This window comes from Chionomys nivalis, chromosome 1 (assembly GCF_950005125.1).
Source record: "Chionomys nivalis chromosome 1, mChiNiv1.1, whole genome shotgun sequence".
Taxonomy (NCBI): Eukaryota; Metazoa; Chordata; class Mammalia; order Rodentia; family Cricetidae; genus Chionomys; species Chionomys nivalis.
In genome coordinates, this window is record NC_080086.1 from 135,826,795 (window position 1) to 135,842,981 (window position 16,187).

General features: G+C 43.1%; 1 protein-coding gene across 1 annotated transcript in view; it reads right to left on the minus strand.

Moving 5' to 3' along the window:
* Nucleotides 1–16,187, minus strand: part of C1H2orf16 (chromosome 1 C2orf16 homolog) — a 70,282-nt gene that overhangs the window by 14,405 nt on the left and 39,690 nt on the right. The window contains 8 exon segments of the mRNA XM_057785432.1: nucleotides 719–1,261; nucleotides 2,358–3,333; nucleotides 3,336–3,592; nucleotides 3,595–4,108; nucleotides 4,110–4,470; nucleotides 5,559–5,654; nucleotides 6,422–6,524; nucleotides 7,010–7,088. Coding sequence (XP_057641415.1) covers nucleotides 719–1,261; nucleotides 2,358–3,333; nucleotides 3,336–3,592; nucleotides 3,595–4,108; nucleotides 4,110–4,470; nucleotides 5,559–5,654; nucleotides 6,422–6,524; nucleotides 7,010–7,088 — 2,929 coding nt within the window.

A 16,187-nucleotide genomic window follows, 5' to 3' on the forward strand; every position in this document is an offset into this window, starting at 1 on the left:
ACTGCTGGATCTTGGTTTTGGTCCACAGTTTTGATCCCCTGGGGCTGTGGTTCTGAATTGGATGTGATGCTTTCTCTTTCTATATCTCTGGTTCTGGGAACAATTCAGGTTTCTTTGTATGGTTGACTTGTGATTGAAGGTTAAACCCACAGATTTTTTTTCTTGAAGTTTTGGCCTTACAGTCGTCTCTGATGGCTTCACACCTCCCAACTGTATAGACGTTTTCTGTTCTGTAGATTTGACCCCTTGAGATTGTGACCCATAATTTAACCCAAATTCTTCGGGCTATGGAACTCAGGTCCTGGTATCCACTGAACGGATCTAACACTTCCAACTGCTGGATCTTGGTTTTGATCCCCTGAGGCTGTGGTTCTGAAATGGATGTGATGTATTCTTTTTTCTGTATCTTGGTTCTGAGAACAATTCAGGTGTCTTTGTATGGTGCACTTGTGATTCAAGTTTAAACCCACAGATTTTTCTTCTTAAAATTTTGACCTTACAGTCATCTCTGATGGCCTCACACCTCCCAACTGTATGGACCTACCTCTTCTAGAGACGAATGTCGTGTTACATTTACAGATTCCTCATTTTGCATCTGTGATTCTGTATCCATTTGCCTAAGCTGACTTCGAGCTGGGGCCCTGGGATCACATCTTTAATGTGCGGTTTGGGTCCTGTAGTTAGTGCGATAGGCTCTGCAGCTAGTACAGGTGGTCACCAATTACTTCCACAGACTGCAAGTGTTGAGCCAAGGACTCCGATTTCTCACCTTGCACTCCTGGTTCTAGACCCAACTCCAGAGATCCCATTTCTGAATATGGTTCTATCATGGCCCCCTGAGTAACATCAACTTTAGGAAATGTCAATCTGATAGTCTCTCTGTCTTCGTATTCTGGTCTCAGAGTTATTTCTGATAAGTTAGTAACTTCTGAACACGATTCTAGAGTCCTATGAAGAAACTTCACATCTGAGGGCTGTGGTTCTGGGGCCATCACCACCACTGAGTTCATATTCTGCACTTCTGATTCTGGTAGCAAATCCAGAGCATCTTTAATTGTGTTTTGTGATTCTGGAGTCTCTTCCATCTCTTTTACAACCTGGTTCCTAGTTTCAAGAGTTTCTTGGAGTGGTGGTGAGTACATCTCCATAGAGTCTGAGGTTTGGCTCAATGGTATCGGCATCATTCCTAATGATGATTGTGTCAGTTCAACAGATTCTTCCACCTGATGACAAATGTCAGAGCCCACTCTTTCTTCTGGGGCTTAATGCCGTAGGGCCAATTCTGCAGGTTCCAGGAAATGATAACTTGGGTCGGGGTTCACTTCTAAGGATTTTACCGCACAAAGATGTGTGCTTGGGAACAATTCACTAAGATTTACACTTTCCACCAGTGCCTCAGGAATTAAACTCCTACCTTCTACCAACAGAGTCTTTCTATCTTCGAGCAATGGTACATGGGCTGTCTTCTCAAAGCTGGTGCTTTGTGAATATGGTTTTCGGGTCAAGTTCACAGATTTCTTATCTTCAAGTGATGGTCTTGGAGCCAACTCCACCATTTTTGTATCTCAATAGGGCTGAATGAACAGCCCCTTGCATACCTTGAGTCTGTGAACCAGGGGTCAAATGTACTGATGTATCAGTTTGTTCCTGTGGACCTGGGGCCAGCCCAGCAGCCTGTATGTTTTGGAGTTGTGCTTCAACTATCACTTGGCCAGATTTCACATCTTGAAGTTGAGATTCAGGGGCCGATGGCACAGATTCCTCACTTTGCAATTGTGGCATGTGGGTTAATTCCTCAAACTGCATAGTCAGCTGATGCAATTCTGGGGTCAAATCTGTAGATACTGCTCTTGAGGTCAGTGGTCCATATTTTACCTTTTCTGGGACTAAATCCATGGCTATGTCCACAGATTTCATATTTCGCAATCTTGGATCTGGGATTAAGTGCTCAGATTTTACGTTCTGTAATTCTGGGGGTAAATTCGTTGAATCCATAACCTTAGGCTGTGGGACTGCGTTTTCCCCCAAATGTTTCATTTCCTGAAGTAGGGGTGTAACTGGCACCACTTCCGTTTCTGTAACGTGATGTTTTGGGCTCCTTCCTATGAGTGTTGTACCTTGATCTAGTGGTGCTGTGATTGTTCTCACAGGTTCCATTATTTGATTTTGTACCTCTGTCATCTCTACAGAATTCATCATTTGGGGCCAGGTGTCAGAGGTCCCACCCCTTTCTGGGATTTTGTGACTTTGCCTTGGGCTCACCTCGGAATAGTCTAAGTCTTGGTGCCATGGGGTAAACTTTGAAGGGTCCATGACCTGCTGAGACAGTCCTGGAGTCAGTGACACACACTCCGCACCTTGATGTTGTGGAGTCATCCCCACAGAGTCTCCAGCTTGAACCTGGAACCCAGAAGGCAAGTCCAGAGGTTCTTTGACTTGAGCCACGGGCTGTGGAGTCAAACCAGGAGGCTCTACAACTTGGAGTGGTGGGATCATTCCCACCCCAGGTGGCGCCTGTACTATCGGGGTCACCTTCAGAGCATGCAGGGATTGACCTGATGGTAGCAGAATCACTCCTGATGACGCTAGGACTGTAGACGGTAGCTGTGGAGGTATGTCTTGAGATTCTGCTGCTCCTCTTGGGACAGTAGAAGTCAGACCGTCTGGCTGAGCTGGCAGTGGGGTCAAATTTTCAGTTTGGATCAAAGCCCTAGGTTCTGTAATGTGTGGCTGTCCTGATGGAATTTTCTGCATTAAATCCATGGTTTGTTGTGCCACTTGGGTTGCTTTTGCATAATCAATGGCTTTAGGAAGTGCACTTGAGCTAATTTCCAAAATATTTTCATGTATTGGACCGGGAGCAATCCCAATGTGTTCTGTGGCTTGATTCTGTGGCCCCAAGGTTGTTTTCGATGTTCCCATGACTTTATGCTGAGGCTGGGGGATCACTCCCACAGTTTCCAGAACTGATTGCTGTAGTCCTAGACTCTTATCTTCTGGTCGTATGGCTTGGTGGCCATGCAATGTATCCACCTTTGCCGATTCCATCACTTGGTATTGTGGCTTTGGGGCTATTTCTGCTGATTCTATGACATGTGGGTGTAATTCATTAATCATCCCCATGGAATCCATGATGCGAAGCAATTTCACAGGAGTTACCTTCATATTATCTGTGACTTGACTCAGTCTTGAGGCCATACTCTTTGATTCCGTAGCTGAATGCTGAAGACTCGTTACTGGTTTTGGTTCAATTACTTGATCTGATGGCCGAGGAGTTAGATTCACTGTTTCTGCTTGACTTGGTGGCTGCGGGGGAACCCCACGCAGTTTATCACCTGCACGTGTGATTCTGGGATCATTCCCATGGAGCCCATAACCTGAAGCAATGCCACTGGAGTGACCTTTATGCTGTCCGTGGCTGAGCGTGGTACCTGGGCTGTCAGTTCCACGTCAGTTACTTGTGCCCTTTGTGACTGTATTCTTTTTTCTGGAAGACCTAGGACCCTCTGATCTATATTCAGCTCTAACACATGCCTTGGATCCTTTTTCAGTAGAGCGTTTTCTTCCCGAACTATGTTAATGGGAGCTGAGTGCCCATTGATGTAACTACAAGGTTGTAGCTAAGAACCTGGCGGTCATTAGCAGACTGTAACTGCTTGTTTGAGGTCAGCGGCTGTGACACTTCCGTCCTGCTTAATTCAGAATTCACCCCAATGTTTACATGGACATGAAATGATGGAGCATCTGGAGATTGGTTGGTATTTTGCTCAGCCCTCTGAGGGAGGAGTATAGGTAACTGAGTTTTGGGGAGCCCTTGTTCAGGGACTCCTTGTACATCCATCAAATGATTGAGTATTTCCCAGGATTTCTTCACAGGCAAAGGCACCACTTGTGCCCGCAAAGTAGAAACCTTATGAGACATGTGTCCTTCCAGTTCTCCTCTGACTAAAGGAGAGAGCTGGAGTGGAGCCCATACTAGGGGGCCTGGGCTCTCATTCAAAACAGAATTTGGCCCAAGATCTGATAGCAAATGATTCTTTCTCTTATTTCTTGTATTCTCTTGTTTGCAAGAATCTAGGGTTTCTAAAATTGAGTTAATAAAAAAAGTGTTGAGTTTGTAAAGGAGGAAGAGCTGACAGATTCTGAAAAAGATCTGATTTCTCAAGATCTGCCGGCTGAAAAGTAGGCAGGGATGAGCCCTGGCTCCTGGGAGCGGACAGTTCCTTTCGGGAGAAAGCAGGTAAGCTATGGCTTCGGAATTGCCACGTTGCTCCTCCAGGAAAGACTGGAAGATAAGATGGGTTTGAGCTGTCACTGGATGATGATACAGAGGACACGCTGGAGTCAGAAGAATGGTTTCCTGTCGTACAGTAGCAAGAAGGTGGGATAGCCTCCCAACCCACAATGTCAGAGACGGAGGAGGAAGACAAATCTCGGGACTCTTGTAAACTCATTTCCATAAGTGTTGACCTGACAAAAAGAAATGTTTTCATTTTATTTGGAATCAGTAGGCATAAAATTAGTAAGAAGAGAAAGAGTGGTTGTTTCAAGTCCAAAGCATTTTTGGTCTAAGGGAGAGATGAAACGAGGGGTTGCATTCACAAACATCAGTTGTTTATGTAAAGAATCCCTCCACCAAGAGCAGAATGTGTGAGTCAGTGAGGAAAGGACATGCTGTACAAAGAGAGAAGCTGAGTTCCATCCCCAGGACCCACATGAAAAGAAAGGGACACAGTGCCCCAGTGCTGGGGAAGCAGAGAAAAGTGGGTCCCCTGGGGCTCACTGGACAGCCAAGGCTAATTATCTCAAAAATCCAGCTGGATGGCTCCCCAGAAATGACACCCAAGTTTTGCAGACACATGCACACACACACACACACACGCAAACCTGTGCTTGCCATTAAGCCAGAAGACCTGTGTCCGATCCCTAAGACCCACATGCTAAGCCGGGCGGTGGTGGTGCATGCCTTTAATCCCAGCACTTGGGAGGCAGAGGCAGGCAGATCTCTGTGAGTTCGAGGCCAGCCTGGTCTACAAAAGCTACGGAGAAACCCTGTCTCGAAAAAATTCAAAAAAAAAAAAAGACCCACATGTTAGAAGGAAAGAACTCCTGTGGCTTCTCCTCTGACCACCATGTACATGATGTGGTACACATGTGCACACATGCACAAAAATAATAAATAAATACCTAAATAAATGTGATATGCACACACACACATACACACACACACACACACACACTGTGGGGCCTAGAGATATGGCTCAGCAGTTAAGAGAAGTGTCTGTTCTTCCAGAGGACCCAAGTTTGCTTACCAACACCCACATGGTAGTCTACAAACATTTATAACTCCAGTGCCAGGGGATCCAATGCCCTCTTCTGTCCTCTGTGGGCATCAGGCATGCATGTGGTGCAAGACACACATGCAAGTAAAATACCCATATAAAACATGGAATAAATAAAGCTTAAAACATTGTTCTCCATTGCTCAAACTCACTTTTCTTTTACCTCCCTCCTTTTACTCCCTCTCTCTCCCCTACCCAGAAACTCTGTTTCCTGACCTTGCATTTTCCAGATGTTGGAAGATCTGTTGAAGATTCCTGTCTATTGACCAGAATACATATTCCTGGCTCCAGCCCATGGAAAGTCCTGAAATACTGAACACAAAAGGGGATGTCAGTAGAACTGAAGTGATATTAAAGTACCAGTAAGCCAGCCAATAAGAATAGGGAGTTAATTTAGGAAGGAGGCAATTGCTATCACAGTAAACGAAGTAAAAGTCCCAGGATTTTACATATAGCATCTACGGTTAAGATGGTGTTGCAGCTAGGATTTCCACTGTTGTGCTGAAACACAGTGACCACAAACTTAGGGGGACAGGGTTTATTTCAGCTTACAGTTCTCAGGTTACACTCCATTGCTGACGGAAGTCATGGTAGGACCTCAGGGCAAGATGGACCCAAGAGGCAGCAGCTGATGCAAAGGTCGTGGAGGAACCCTGCTTACTGGCTTGCTTTCATGGCTTGCTCACCCTGCCTTCTTGTGCCACTTGAAACCACCAGTCCATGGGTGGTATCACTCACAGTGAGCTGGACCTTCCCATATCAATCATCAATTAAGAAAATGTAGCTGGGCATGGTGGCACACACCTGTAATCTCAGCACTTTGGAGGCAGAGGTGGGTAGATTTCTGAGTTCAAAGCCTGTCTGTTCTACAGAGTGAGTTCTAGGACAGCCAGGGCTAGAAGCCCTGTCTCAAAAAACCAAAAACAAACAAACAAACAAAAAAAGCAGCACAGCCTTGTCCACAGGGCAATCTAGAGAGGACAATCTCTTCCAAAATGATGCCAGTTTGGATCATGTTGACATGAAACCAGCCATCATGGTATGTGTCATAGGACAGTCTGAGGACAGACTCTGCTTACCATGTTAGATCAGCTTCAATGACATTCATCATTCCAGCTTTGTTCAGCTGTGAAACTGTAACAGGAGTAAAGAGACCATGAGCGTAGTGACTACTGACATCATCTAACAATAAGGGGAGCAAAGATGAAGTCACATCATGAAACTGATGAGTGGTACAGCCCAGCTATCAAGTTTTGTTTTGCAAGCAAACTATACTGTCTTCATCATGTACTAGAAGTGACCCCGGAACGCAGTAGTGGGGGACACAGAGGTTCCCAATATATCTTTTCCTTTAAAGATGTCTACCCCACATCCACATCCGTGGTAACAGAATAAAGGAGATGGACCTCCCTCACGAAACTCTTGGTAGTTAATCTTTGCCCATTCTCCTTTCCCATATTTTGGGCTTTCCATGAAAATGTATGGGACAGAGAAGCACAAGGAAAGCAAATAATGTAGGAATTATGGAGCTGTCTGCATGACTTTGGAAGTGAAGATGTCAGAAAGTTGGGGGTACTCTCCAGGAACACCCTCTTTTTCAACTTTCTTCCATCCACTGTTCAAGACTAGAGTTTGAAAGCATGGCCCACGGTTGATCTGTCACCAGCCTTGAGCTGATCAGTAAGGGAGAGAATCATTCTGACCTGTGAGTTTCTGGATTTGTTTTAGATCATGTTGCTTGGAAATCTAGAGAAACACACAAAAAGAAACAAAGTCAGGTTTATGCTCTAGATTAGGGGTTTTATGGACAACACTTCTCACCTTATCTATGGGATATTGATATATTTTATATCAGGTATCAACACGGTTGTCATCTGTAACCATATTATTAGTTACCATCTCATCTAATTATGTGTGAATAATTTATTAAGTATACTAAGGGACCAGCAAGATGGCTCTGTAGGCACAGGTGTTTTACACCAAGCCTAATGACCTGAGTTCCGTCTCTGGAGCCCACAGAGTAAAAGAAGAAAAGCAATTTCCACAAGTCGTCTTCATCTCCACATGCATGCCATGGGCATTTGTACATGGATGTAGATACATACAAATTAGTCCTAGATTATTGTATGTAGTCCTGAGACTCTAGAGATAAATATGAGCCCTGTACTCTAGAGACTTGCATTCATAAGGAAAATAGTCAATGAAACAGGTAAGATGCCATGTGGGAGCCAGCAAAATGACTCAGTGGCTAAAGATACCTGTGGCCAAGCCTTGGCAACCTATGTTCAATCCCTATGACCAGCATGGTACATGAAAAGAACTGACTCTTTTAGGTTGTCCTCAACTTCCACATGCCCCTGGCCCCATGCCCTATGCACACATGTACACACACACACACACACAAATATATAATTTTCATTTTGTTTTGTTTTTCGAGACAGGGTTTCTCTGAGAAACCTGGTTGTCCTGGAACTCGGTCTGTTGATCAAGCTGATCTGGAACTCACAGGGGTCCCACTTCTGCCTCCTGAGTGCTTACAAATGTCATTTTTTAAAAAATGGGGTACCTCACTCAGTATAATGTTTTCTAATTCCATCCATTTGTATGCAAAATTCAAGATGTCATTATTTTTTACTGCTGAATAGTACTCTAATGTGCAAATGTGCCACATTTTCTTTATCCATTCTTCATTTGTGGGCCATCTAGGTTGCTTCCAGATTCTGGCTATTACAAATAATGCTGCTATGAACATAGTTGAACAAATGCCCTTGTAGTATGATTGAGCATCTTTTTGAGGTAACTCAGACCCCAAAAGATGAATATGATATGTACTCACTCATAAGCGAATACTAGCTATAAACAAAGGACATTGAGCCTATAATTCAGGATCCTAGAGAAGCTAAGTAATAAAGTGAACTCTAAGAAAAACATATATAGATCCACCTGGAAAGTCGAAATAGACAAGATCGCCTGACAAAATTGGGAGCACGGGATGGATGGAGAAGGGAGAGGAGAAGGGGAAGGCTAGGGGAGAAGGGGAGAGGTGAGGAGAACTTGAGGGAATGGGATAGTTGAGATGGAGGAAGGACAGAGATGAGAGCAAGGAAAGAAATAGCTTGAATGAGGGAGCCATTATGGGGTTAGCAAGAAACATGGCTCTAGATATAGGAATTCACAAGGATGACCCCAGCTAAGACCCTAAGCAATAGAGGAGAGGGAGCCCAATTTTAATTTGTAGTCAGACTGATGATTATCTTAAATGTCACCGTAGAACCGTCATCCAGCAACTGATGCAAACAGAGGCAGAGACCCACATCGGAGCACTGGAGTGAGCTCCCAAAGTCCAGTTGAAGAGTGGGAGGAATGAGAATATGAGTAAAGAGGTCAAGACCATGATGGGTTCACCCACTGAAACAGTCTACCTGAGTGAATGGGAGCTCACCGACTTCAGCTAAATTTGGAAGGAACAAGCATAGGATCAAACTAGTCCCTCTGAATGTGGGTGACAGTTGTATGGCTGGGGCAGACTGCAGGGCTACTGGCAGGGGCACCAGGATTTATCCCTACCACATGTACTGGCTTTTTGGAAACCTACTCTCTTTGGATGGATACCTTGATCAACCCAGATATAGTAGAGAGGGCCATGGACCTTCCCCAGAGTAATGTGCCTTACACTCTCTGAGGATGGATGGGGTGGGGTGGGAGGGTGTGTGGATGGAGTGAGAGGAAGGGAGGGAGTGGGAATTTGGGTTGGTGTGTGTAATGAAGGGAGATAGTTTGTTTTATTTTTAAAAATATATAAATAAAGATAGGGGATGGGGTAAATGTCATAGAAATATATCAGCCAAGCTGTGGTGGCACACCTTTAATTCCAGCACTCAGGAGGCAGAGGCAGATAGATCTTCATGAGTTCAAGGCCAGCCTGGTCTAAAGAGTGAGCTCCAGGATAGCCAGGACTACACAGAGAACACTGTCTCAAGAAGAAGAAAAGAAGAAGAAGAAGAAGAAGAAGAAGAAGAAGAAGAAGAAGAAGAAGAAGAAGAAGAAGAAGAAGAAGAAGAAGAAACAGAAAAGAAAGAATGATATCAGTGAACACAGAAGACTATAATTAATTTCTTAAGAAAGAATGGAAGAATTGCCATTTGTGGTAGAGATCAAAGAATCAGTGGCTTTTCAGGCAAGAAACTCGGTTTTATGGACACGTTACTAGATATGCAGATTTTTATTCTTTGTCTTCTATTGGTTACATGGATCCTGTTCTTACCCAGCATTCAACAGTCAGTGCTGCCTGCCCATTCAAATCCCTACTTTCCCGGTCTTCTTTAGAACATGGATCCAAAGGCTCCTGGACCCATGCTTCTTGGATTGCTACTTAGAGGACTCAAATAAGTTCTTTTAATTTTACAGGTTCAGGCTGAATTGATTATTATGTGTCAAAGAGTGAGAAATCTGGTACAGGAACAAAACAAAACAAAAACCTGAGGAGCAACAGTGAAACCTCAGAGGCCACCCTGAAGTCCTAAGTCACGCCAGTGTCAGACTCTAGAAAAATCTGAGTTAGCAAAAGAGTTGGGACAAAGAATGCCCTGTATAAAGTAACTAAGACCTTAAAAAAAAAAAAAAAAAAAGGTTCTCAAAGTGTCACATGTTCAGAGGAAACAAGGTAAGAAGTTGCCGATACTCCTAAAATTGGTCATATCAGACACATTAGAGCCAAAGCGAGCGAGCGTTCATTCCTGCCTCCTGGAGATAAATACAGTGCCACTGACTTTCTACCTGTGCCATGAGAGAGGCATCCTCTACATCAGCAGTTCTCAACCTGTGGGCCATGACCCCTTTCACGGGGGTCACCTAAGACCACTGGAAAACACAGCTATTTACATTTCAATTCACAACAGAAGCAAAATTACAAGTTGCAAGGAAAATTTCATGGTTGGGAGTCAGCACAATGTTGGGAACTGTATGGATTGGTCTCAGCATTAGGAAGGCTGAGAACCACTGTTCTACATGAGCCCTGTGTGCCGTATGCCTCTGTATGTGCCCACAGATTCCACGATTCCACAGGTTTATCTTTAACGGTCTTTAAAACTGCAGACTTTCAGTCAAGATATTCCCAACACAACATTTGCCTAGTGACAGCCCTTCCACCAATGGGCTGATGCCAACTCCTGCCGAGCAGACTACATACATTTCTCATTCTTTGCCTTTAAGAGCTTTCCTTTGTCTCAGTTTCTTCCTTCCAGCCATAATATATTATTAGACTTATTCCCGCTACAGCGCTGTTGTTCCCAGTCTCCCTCTGTCGGATGGTTATTTGGGTCAATCGTGACTAGAAAATGCCTGCTCCTGAGGAGTGAGCTCTGAGTGTTTTCACAAAAGCATCCTTTAAAAGGGCTTCTTGCTGGACTCTTCATCCTCAGTGCTACATTCAGAGATGGTACTACTGTGAAGTGATCTGGAAGTGACAGAGTCATGAGGGTGCCGAGGTAGCATTATTGGAAAGCGGTAGGAGCGGAACCCGTTAGGTTACTAGGACCTTACCCTTAAGGGTATACCTTGTCCTGGTCCCTTTTATCTATCCCCTTTTCTGTTTCCCTTGGCCATTAGATGGCTTCACCATGATGTCTCCACCTTGGCTCAGAACCAGCCAACCCAGGATTGAAACTGGGAGTGTCTAAACCACTCTCCCTGTGAGTTTTTCTTACAGTTTTGCGAGAAACTAAAACAAAGTTGTAAAAGGACCTTGTCTGAGAATTTCACAATGAGTCTATCTTCACAACAGTTGGAATTCTAACTGATGTTCACCATATTGACAGATGCCCTAGGGTAATGTTCTGCAGGCGGAACTGTAAGTCTTAGAAATAGAAAACTAGAAGAGGAAAGAAAATATAGTTTGAATAACTACATATTGAAATCTGATCAAAATCATTAAATTCTTAGAAAAATAGTTTTGCACCCAAAATTACAAAACTATAGATCACTTGAATAGGACTAGTAAACAATGGCAATAATAGATATTCTCCAACAAATCTAATATATTTATACAATACATATATTGTTTTGTGTTTTTTTAAAAAAAAATTGAGACAGTCTCGTGTAGCCCAGGCTATCCTTGAGTTTGCTATGTAGCTACCAGACCAAGTTATATATAGTGCATATAGTACAAGTCACCAAATTCCCTAATTTCCCTAATCCAAAACAATTTATAAATATTCATTGCAGCTGCATATAGCAGCACATGCCTGTAATACCAATATTTGGGACCAAGAAGGAGCATTTTTATTTCGGTAAAAACTCTATAACATTTAAAGTAACAAACTATATTCCTTATGTTAATAAAAATTTTAATTAATTAAAAAAGTAGTTAATTAACAAGCAATACAGAAGATCTTCATATATAAAAACTATAAACATTTAACGCAGGACATAAATAAAGATCTGAATAATTAGAGAGGTATTCCAGGCTCTTAACTGGGATGATTTTACTTTCAAAAATGTCAGTCCTCCCCAATTTAAATTCTACTTTAGGGCATTCTTAACCCATGTATCTTTTGGAATGTTACAAGATTTGTAAACTCTAACCCTTATGGGGCAATATAAAGGCCTGCTCATTGCCAAAAGTAACCAGAAACAGAAGTGTAAGGGAGCAACTTGCTGAGCCAAAAATTAAGACATACTACAAAACCAGTTCATAAGAACGGGAGCAGGCAGCTGGGATTTAAATTTAAAAATAAAAACATCTCTGAAACAATCAGGAGGCAGAAGCAGAAGGATTTCTGTTCATTTGAGGCCAGCCTGGTCTAACTAAATACTGAGTTCTAAGACAGGCAGGACTACATAGAAAAACCTGTCTCAAACCAACAAAACCCCCCAAACACAGCTCTGAAATAAATCCATGTACAAGTGGCAGCTTAATTGAAGAGAGCTCCAGCAGTGACAAGAAATGATTCCATAACTGTGATGAGAAACGTCGTCAAATTGAGAAAAATCTAGACTCACGTGGAGATGACAGCCTGGAGCACGCCCGTGGGGAACTGTCTTGTACCTGGGGTGCCACTGTAGGTAGCGCCCTTCTCTGGGAACCCAGACTGTGTCTGTGGGGAAAGGAAGCGAGCTGCAGTCTGGACTGCTCACTGATCTCTTCTTTACTGCAGAAGCAATGTTACCGCTACTCTAAGCTCCCGCGGCCACGATTTCCCCAGCGGAACATAACCTTGGGTGACTGACCTGAACCTCTCCCCCAACTAAGTCATTTCTGTTAGAGCTAAGACAGTGGCAAATAACAAAGAGAAAAATAAAAGTGTATCATTTCTCAATATGGGATTCAGAGACGGACTCTAAGAGGACTGTGAATTCAAATGTGGGGTTCTGGAGAGGTGGCTCAACCTTCAAGAGCGCTGGTCGCTCTCGGAGAGAACCCAGGTTTGGTTCCCAGCACCCACACTGTGTCTTCTAACTGTAACTCCAGTTTCAAGGGACCTGATGCTGTCTTATGACTGCTGAAAGCACCAGGCAACATGTGTTGTCATGTACACAGACAGGCAAAAATCACATACACAGAAAATAAAACAGTTCTTATTTTTTTTAAATAAATTCAAATGTGAAAAACAATGTGAATTTTTTGTTGTTGCTTTCTTTCTTTCTTTTTTTTTTTCAAGACAGAAGGGTATCTGACTGTCCTGGAACTCACTCTGTAGACCAGGCTGGCCTCAAACTTAGAGATCTGCCTGCCTCTGCCTCTGAGTGCTGGGACTAAAGGTGTGTAGCCCCCCCCCCAACTCCCTGCTGGCTAGTAATGTGAATTTTAAATAATTCAGATGTGAAAGACGGGAACAGAGAAAATAAATATATTTTTTAAAGCCCTACCATCTTGGGCAATGAACTAATTAAAGAAACTTTTTTGTTTGTTTGTTTGTTTGTTTTTGAGACAGGATTTTTCTGTACAACAGTCTTGGCTGTCCTGGAACTTGCTTTTTAGACCAGGCTGGTCTCAAATTCATAGAGATCCCCCTGCCTATGCCTCCAGAGTGCTGGGATTGAGGGCGTGCGCCATCACCTCCCAGCTGAAAGAAAACTTTTTAAAAACTGTAATTGCTAAAAGAATAGATCTTAAATTTCTTATCATACACATGAAAAAAATCTGAAAAGCGTGTTAACTAGCTTGATTTAATTATTATGCAATGCACGAAGCAAAACATATTATGCTTCATAAATATGTATTTGCTAATAACATTTTTTTATGTGTATGAGTGTTTACTTGTATGTATGTGAACCACGTGCATGCCTGGTGCTCTTCTGAGTCCAGAAGTTGGTGTCAGGTCCGTTGGAACTAGAGTTACAGATGGTTGTGACAGCTCTATGGATTCTGGGAATTGAACCTAGGTCCTCTGCAAGAACAGCAAGTGCTCTCAATCACTAAGCAATCTCACCAATTGATATCATTTTTAATCCAGCAGGAGACACCCCACATGCTCATTTAGAAGCGCTCAATGACAAATTTACCACATATTCCTAGGCCCTGGAAACTGCCAGCGGATTCGGCTTCACACTGAAAAGCCACTGCAGACTGATGCGGTGATTCTCAGTTTCTATCAGTTACTTCTATTGCTGCGTCAGCTGCACTAAAGCGGACTGAGGAAAGAGGAAGGAACAGTGTATTTTGAGGGTCAGACCATCACGGTGGAGAAGGCGGGCCTTAGCTGATCACATTCCAGCACTAGCCAGAGAGAGATGAGTGGCGGTTGGCTCGTTGACACCGAAGTCCCTGGAGCCATGCTGCCCACATTTAGAGTGGGTCTTCCCACTTCAATAACACAGTCTACAAACTCCTTCACGGGCATGCTTGTCTTAGGAGACTGGAGACAGTGTTGAGTTCACATTATCTGAGTGCTCCTCAAACTACCTTCAAACCGTGAATTGTAAAGTGTTTCTGGATTGATGGTGCCATCCTTGAAGGCAAATAAAATGCCTTTGAGGAAATTCCTAGGCTTTGAAACCCCTACAAAGCCAGATTATGGTGGCTCATCCGGAAACCCTCCTCTCTGGAGGGTGACCTAAAAGGATTGCCATGAGTTCAAGGCTATCTTAGGATATCTAGCAAACTCCCAGCTAGCCTGGGCTTCAGAATGAAATCCCATTTCAAAACAAACATCTGAACTTGGCTGATGAACGCCTTTAATCCCAGCGAAATGGCTATTTAAAAATTTCTCCTAGGCAATTTAAAATTCCCATGTGGTGAAAGATCTGAAGAGGGTATGGATAGCACAGCCTGGAGAGATGAAATGGAACTAGTGAGCATAGGAGATACAGCAATAAGAGACCCAGAGGCAAGGGCAGCAAAAATGTAGCAAGACATTATTTGAAGATCAGTAACACTGAAGTACATAGAAAGTATTTTCTGTTCAGTTTTCCAAGACTCTAAAACCTACTTTATTTTTATGTATGTTTGCATGTGGGTATGCATGTCCCTGTGGGTACACAAGTGTGCAGGGGTGTGTCTGCCTATGTGGCGCGTGCACATGGAAGCCGTAAGTCAGCCTTGGTGTCATTCCTCTGGTACCATCCACCTTGATTTTTGAGACGATGCCTCTCATTGCTAAGAAGTTTATAAACTAACTGGGCAGGGAGGCCCAAGGGTGCACCTGTCTCTACCCCCAACCCCAGCGCTGAGGTTACAAGCATGTGCCGCTGAACACAGAGCTCTTACATAACTCTAGGATCAAAGTTGGGTCCTCGTGTTTGCCAAGCAAATGCTTTACTGATCTCTGCAGCTCTGAAAACTGCTTTGAAGCAGTCTGTCCTTGGACTTAATAACTAGGAACTTGTGAGAACTGAGAAGCACTGACGTGTAAGAGCTGTGACGTCAGACACCAAAGAACAGCTGAATTAAGTACATTCAAAACTGCTGGAAGCGGAAGAGGAAGAATCCTAATACTTGCCCCCGAATAAAAGAACTAATGTAGCCACGTGAATAGTGAGGCGAAGAGCTGGTGTGTTTTCAGAAATATCAGGCATCAGAAAACAGCAGAATAAATTCTTCAATGTACTAAAAGAAAACAACCACCCATCCTGACTTACACTTTGCAAAACTACTCAAAAATGTAAGATAGGGCAGAGAAGTTGCTGTTGAACATAAACATAGTACACCTAACTGGGTAGGCGAGATCTTACAGAATGATGATGAATACAGATATTTGGAATGAATTCAAACAATGTATGGATGTTTAATGTGACAGAGACATTTGCACATCAGCGTTTACCGCAGCACCATTCATAATAACTAAGTTATGGAGCCATATGTGAGCAGCCACAGAGGAATGGTGTTAAATATGTCTGTATACACAATGGATTTTTTTTTCTGTTATGAAGAAGAAGTTACACAGTTTTCAGGAAAAGGGATGCAACTGGGGCTCATCTGAAGTCAGCTAAGCCAGCCTCAGAAGGACTAGCACCAAATGATCTTTCTCATTTGTAGTTCCTAGATTTTATATAGATACAAAAAAATCATAGGCATAACCATGCCGTTAAAGCAGAAATGAAACTACCTGCAAGAGTAAATGATACCAATGGGGAGACAGTGAAGACAAGTGGGGAGGAAAGGGGGATTGTGCTCAATGTACAACACTTACTCTGTGAAATTATTCTTATGGAACAATACCATATACAACAGAGATACACAGTGAAAATGATTTTTTAAATAACGCATAGCTATTTAAACATAACACAAGGATCAATACATTACACCATACTAACTGCATAAGTAGGAAACTGTCATGTCTTCTCACTGGTGCAGAAAAATAAAAACAAACATCCAACAAATTAGAAATACCAGGGAACTTCCCCCGA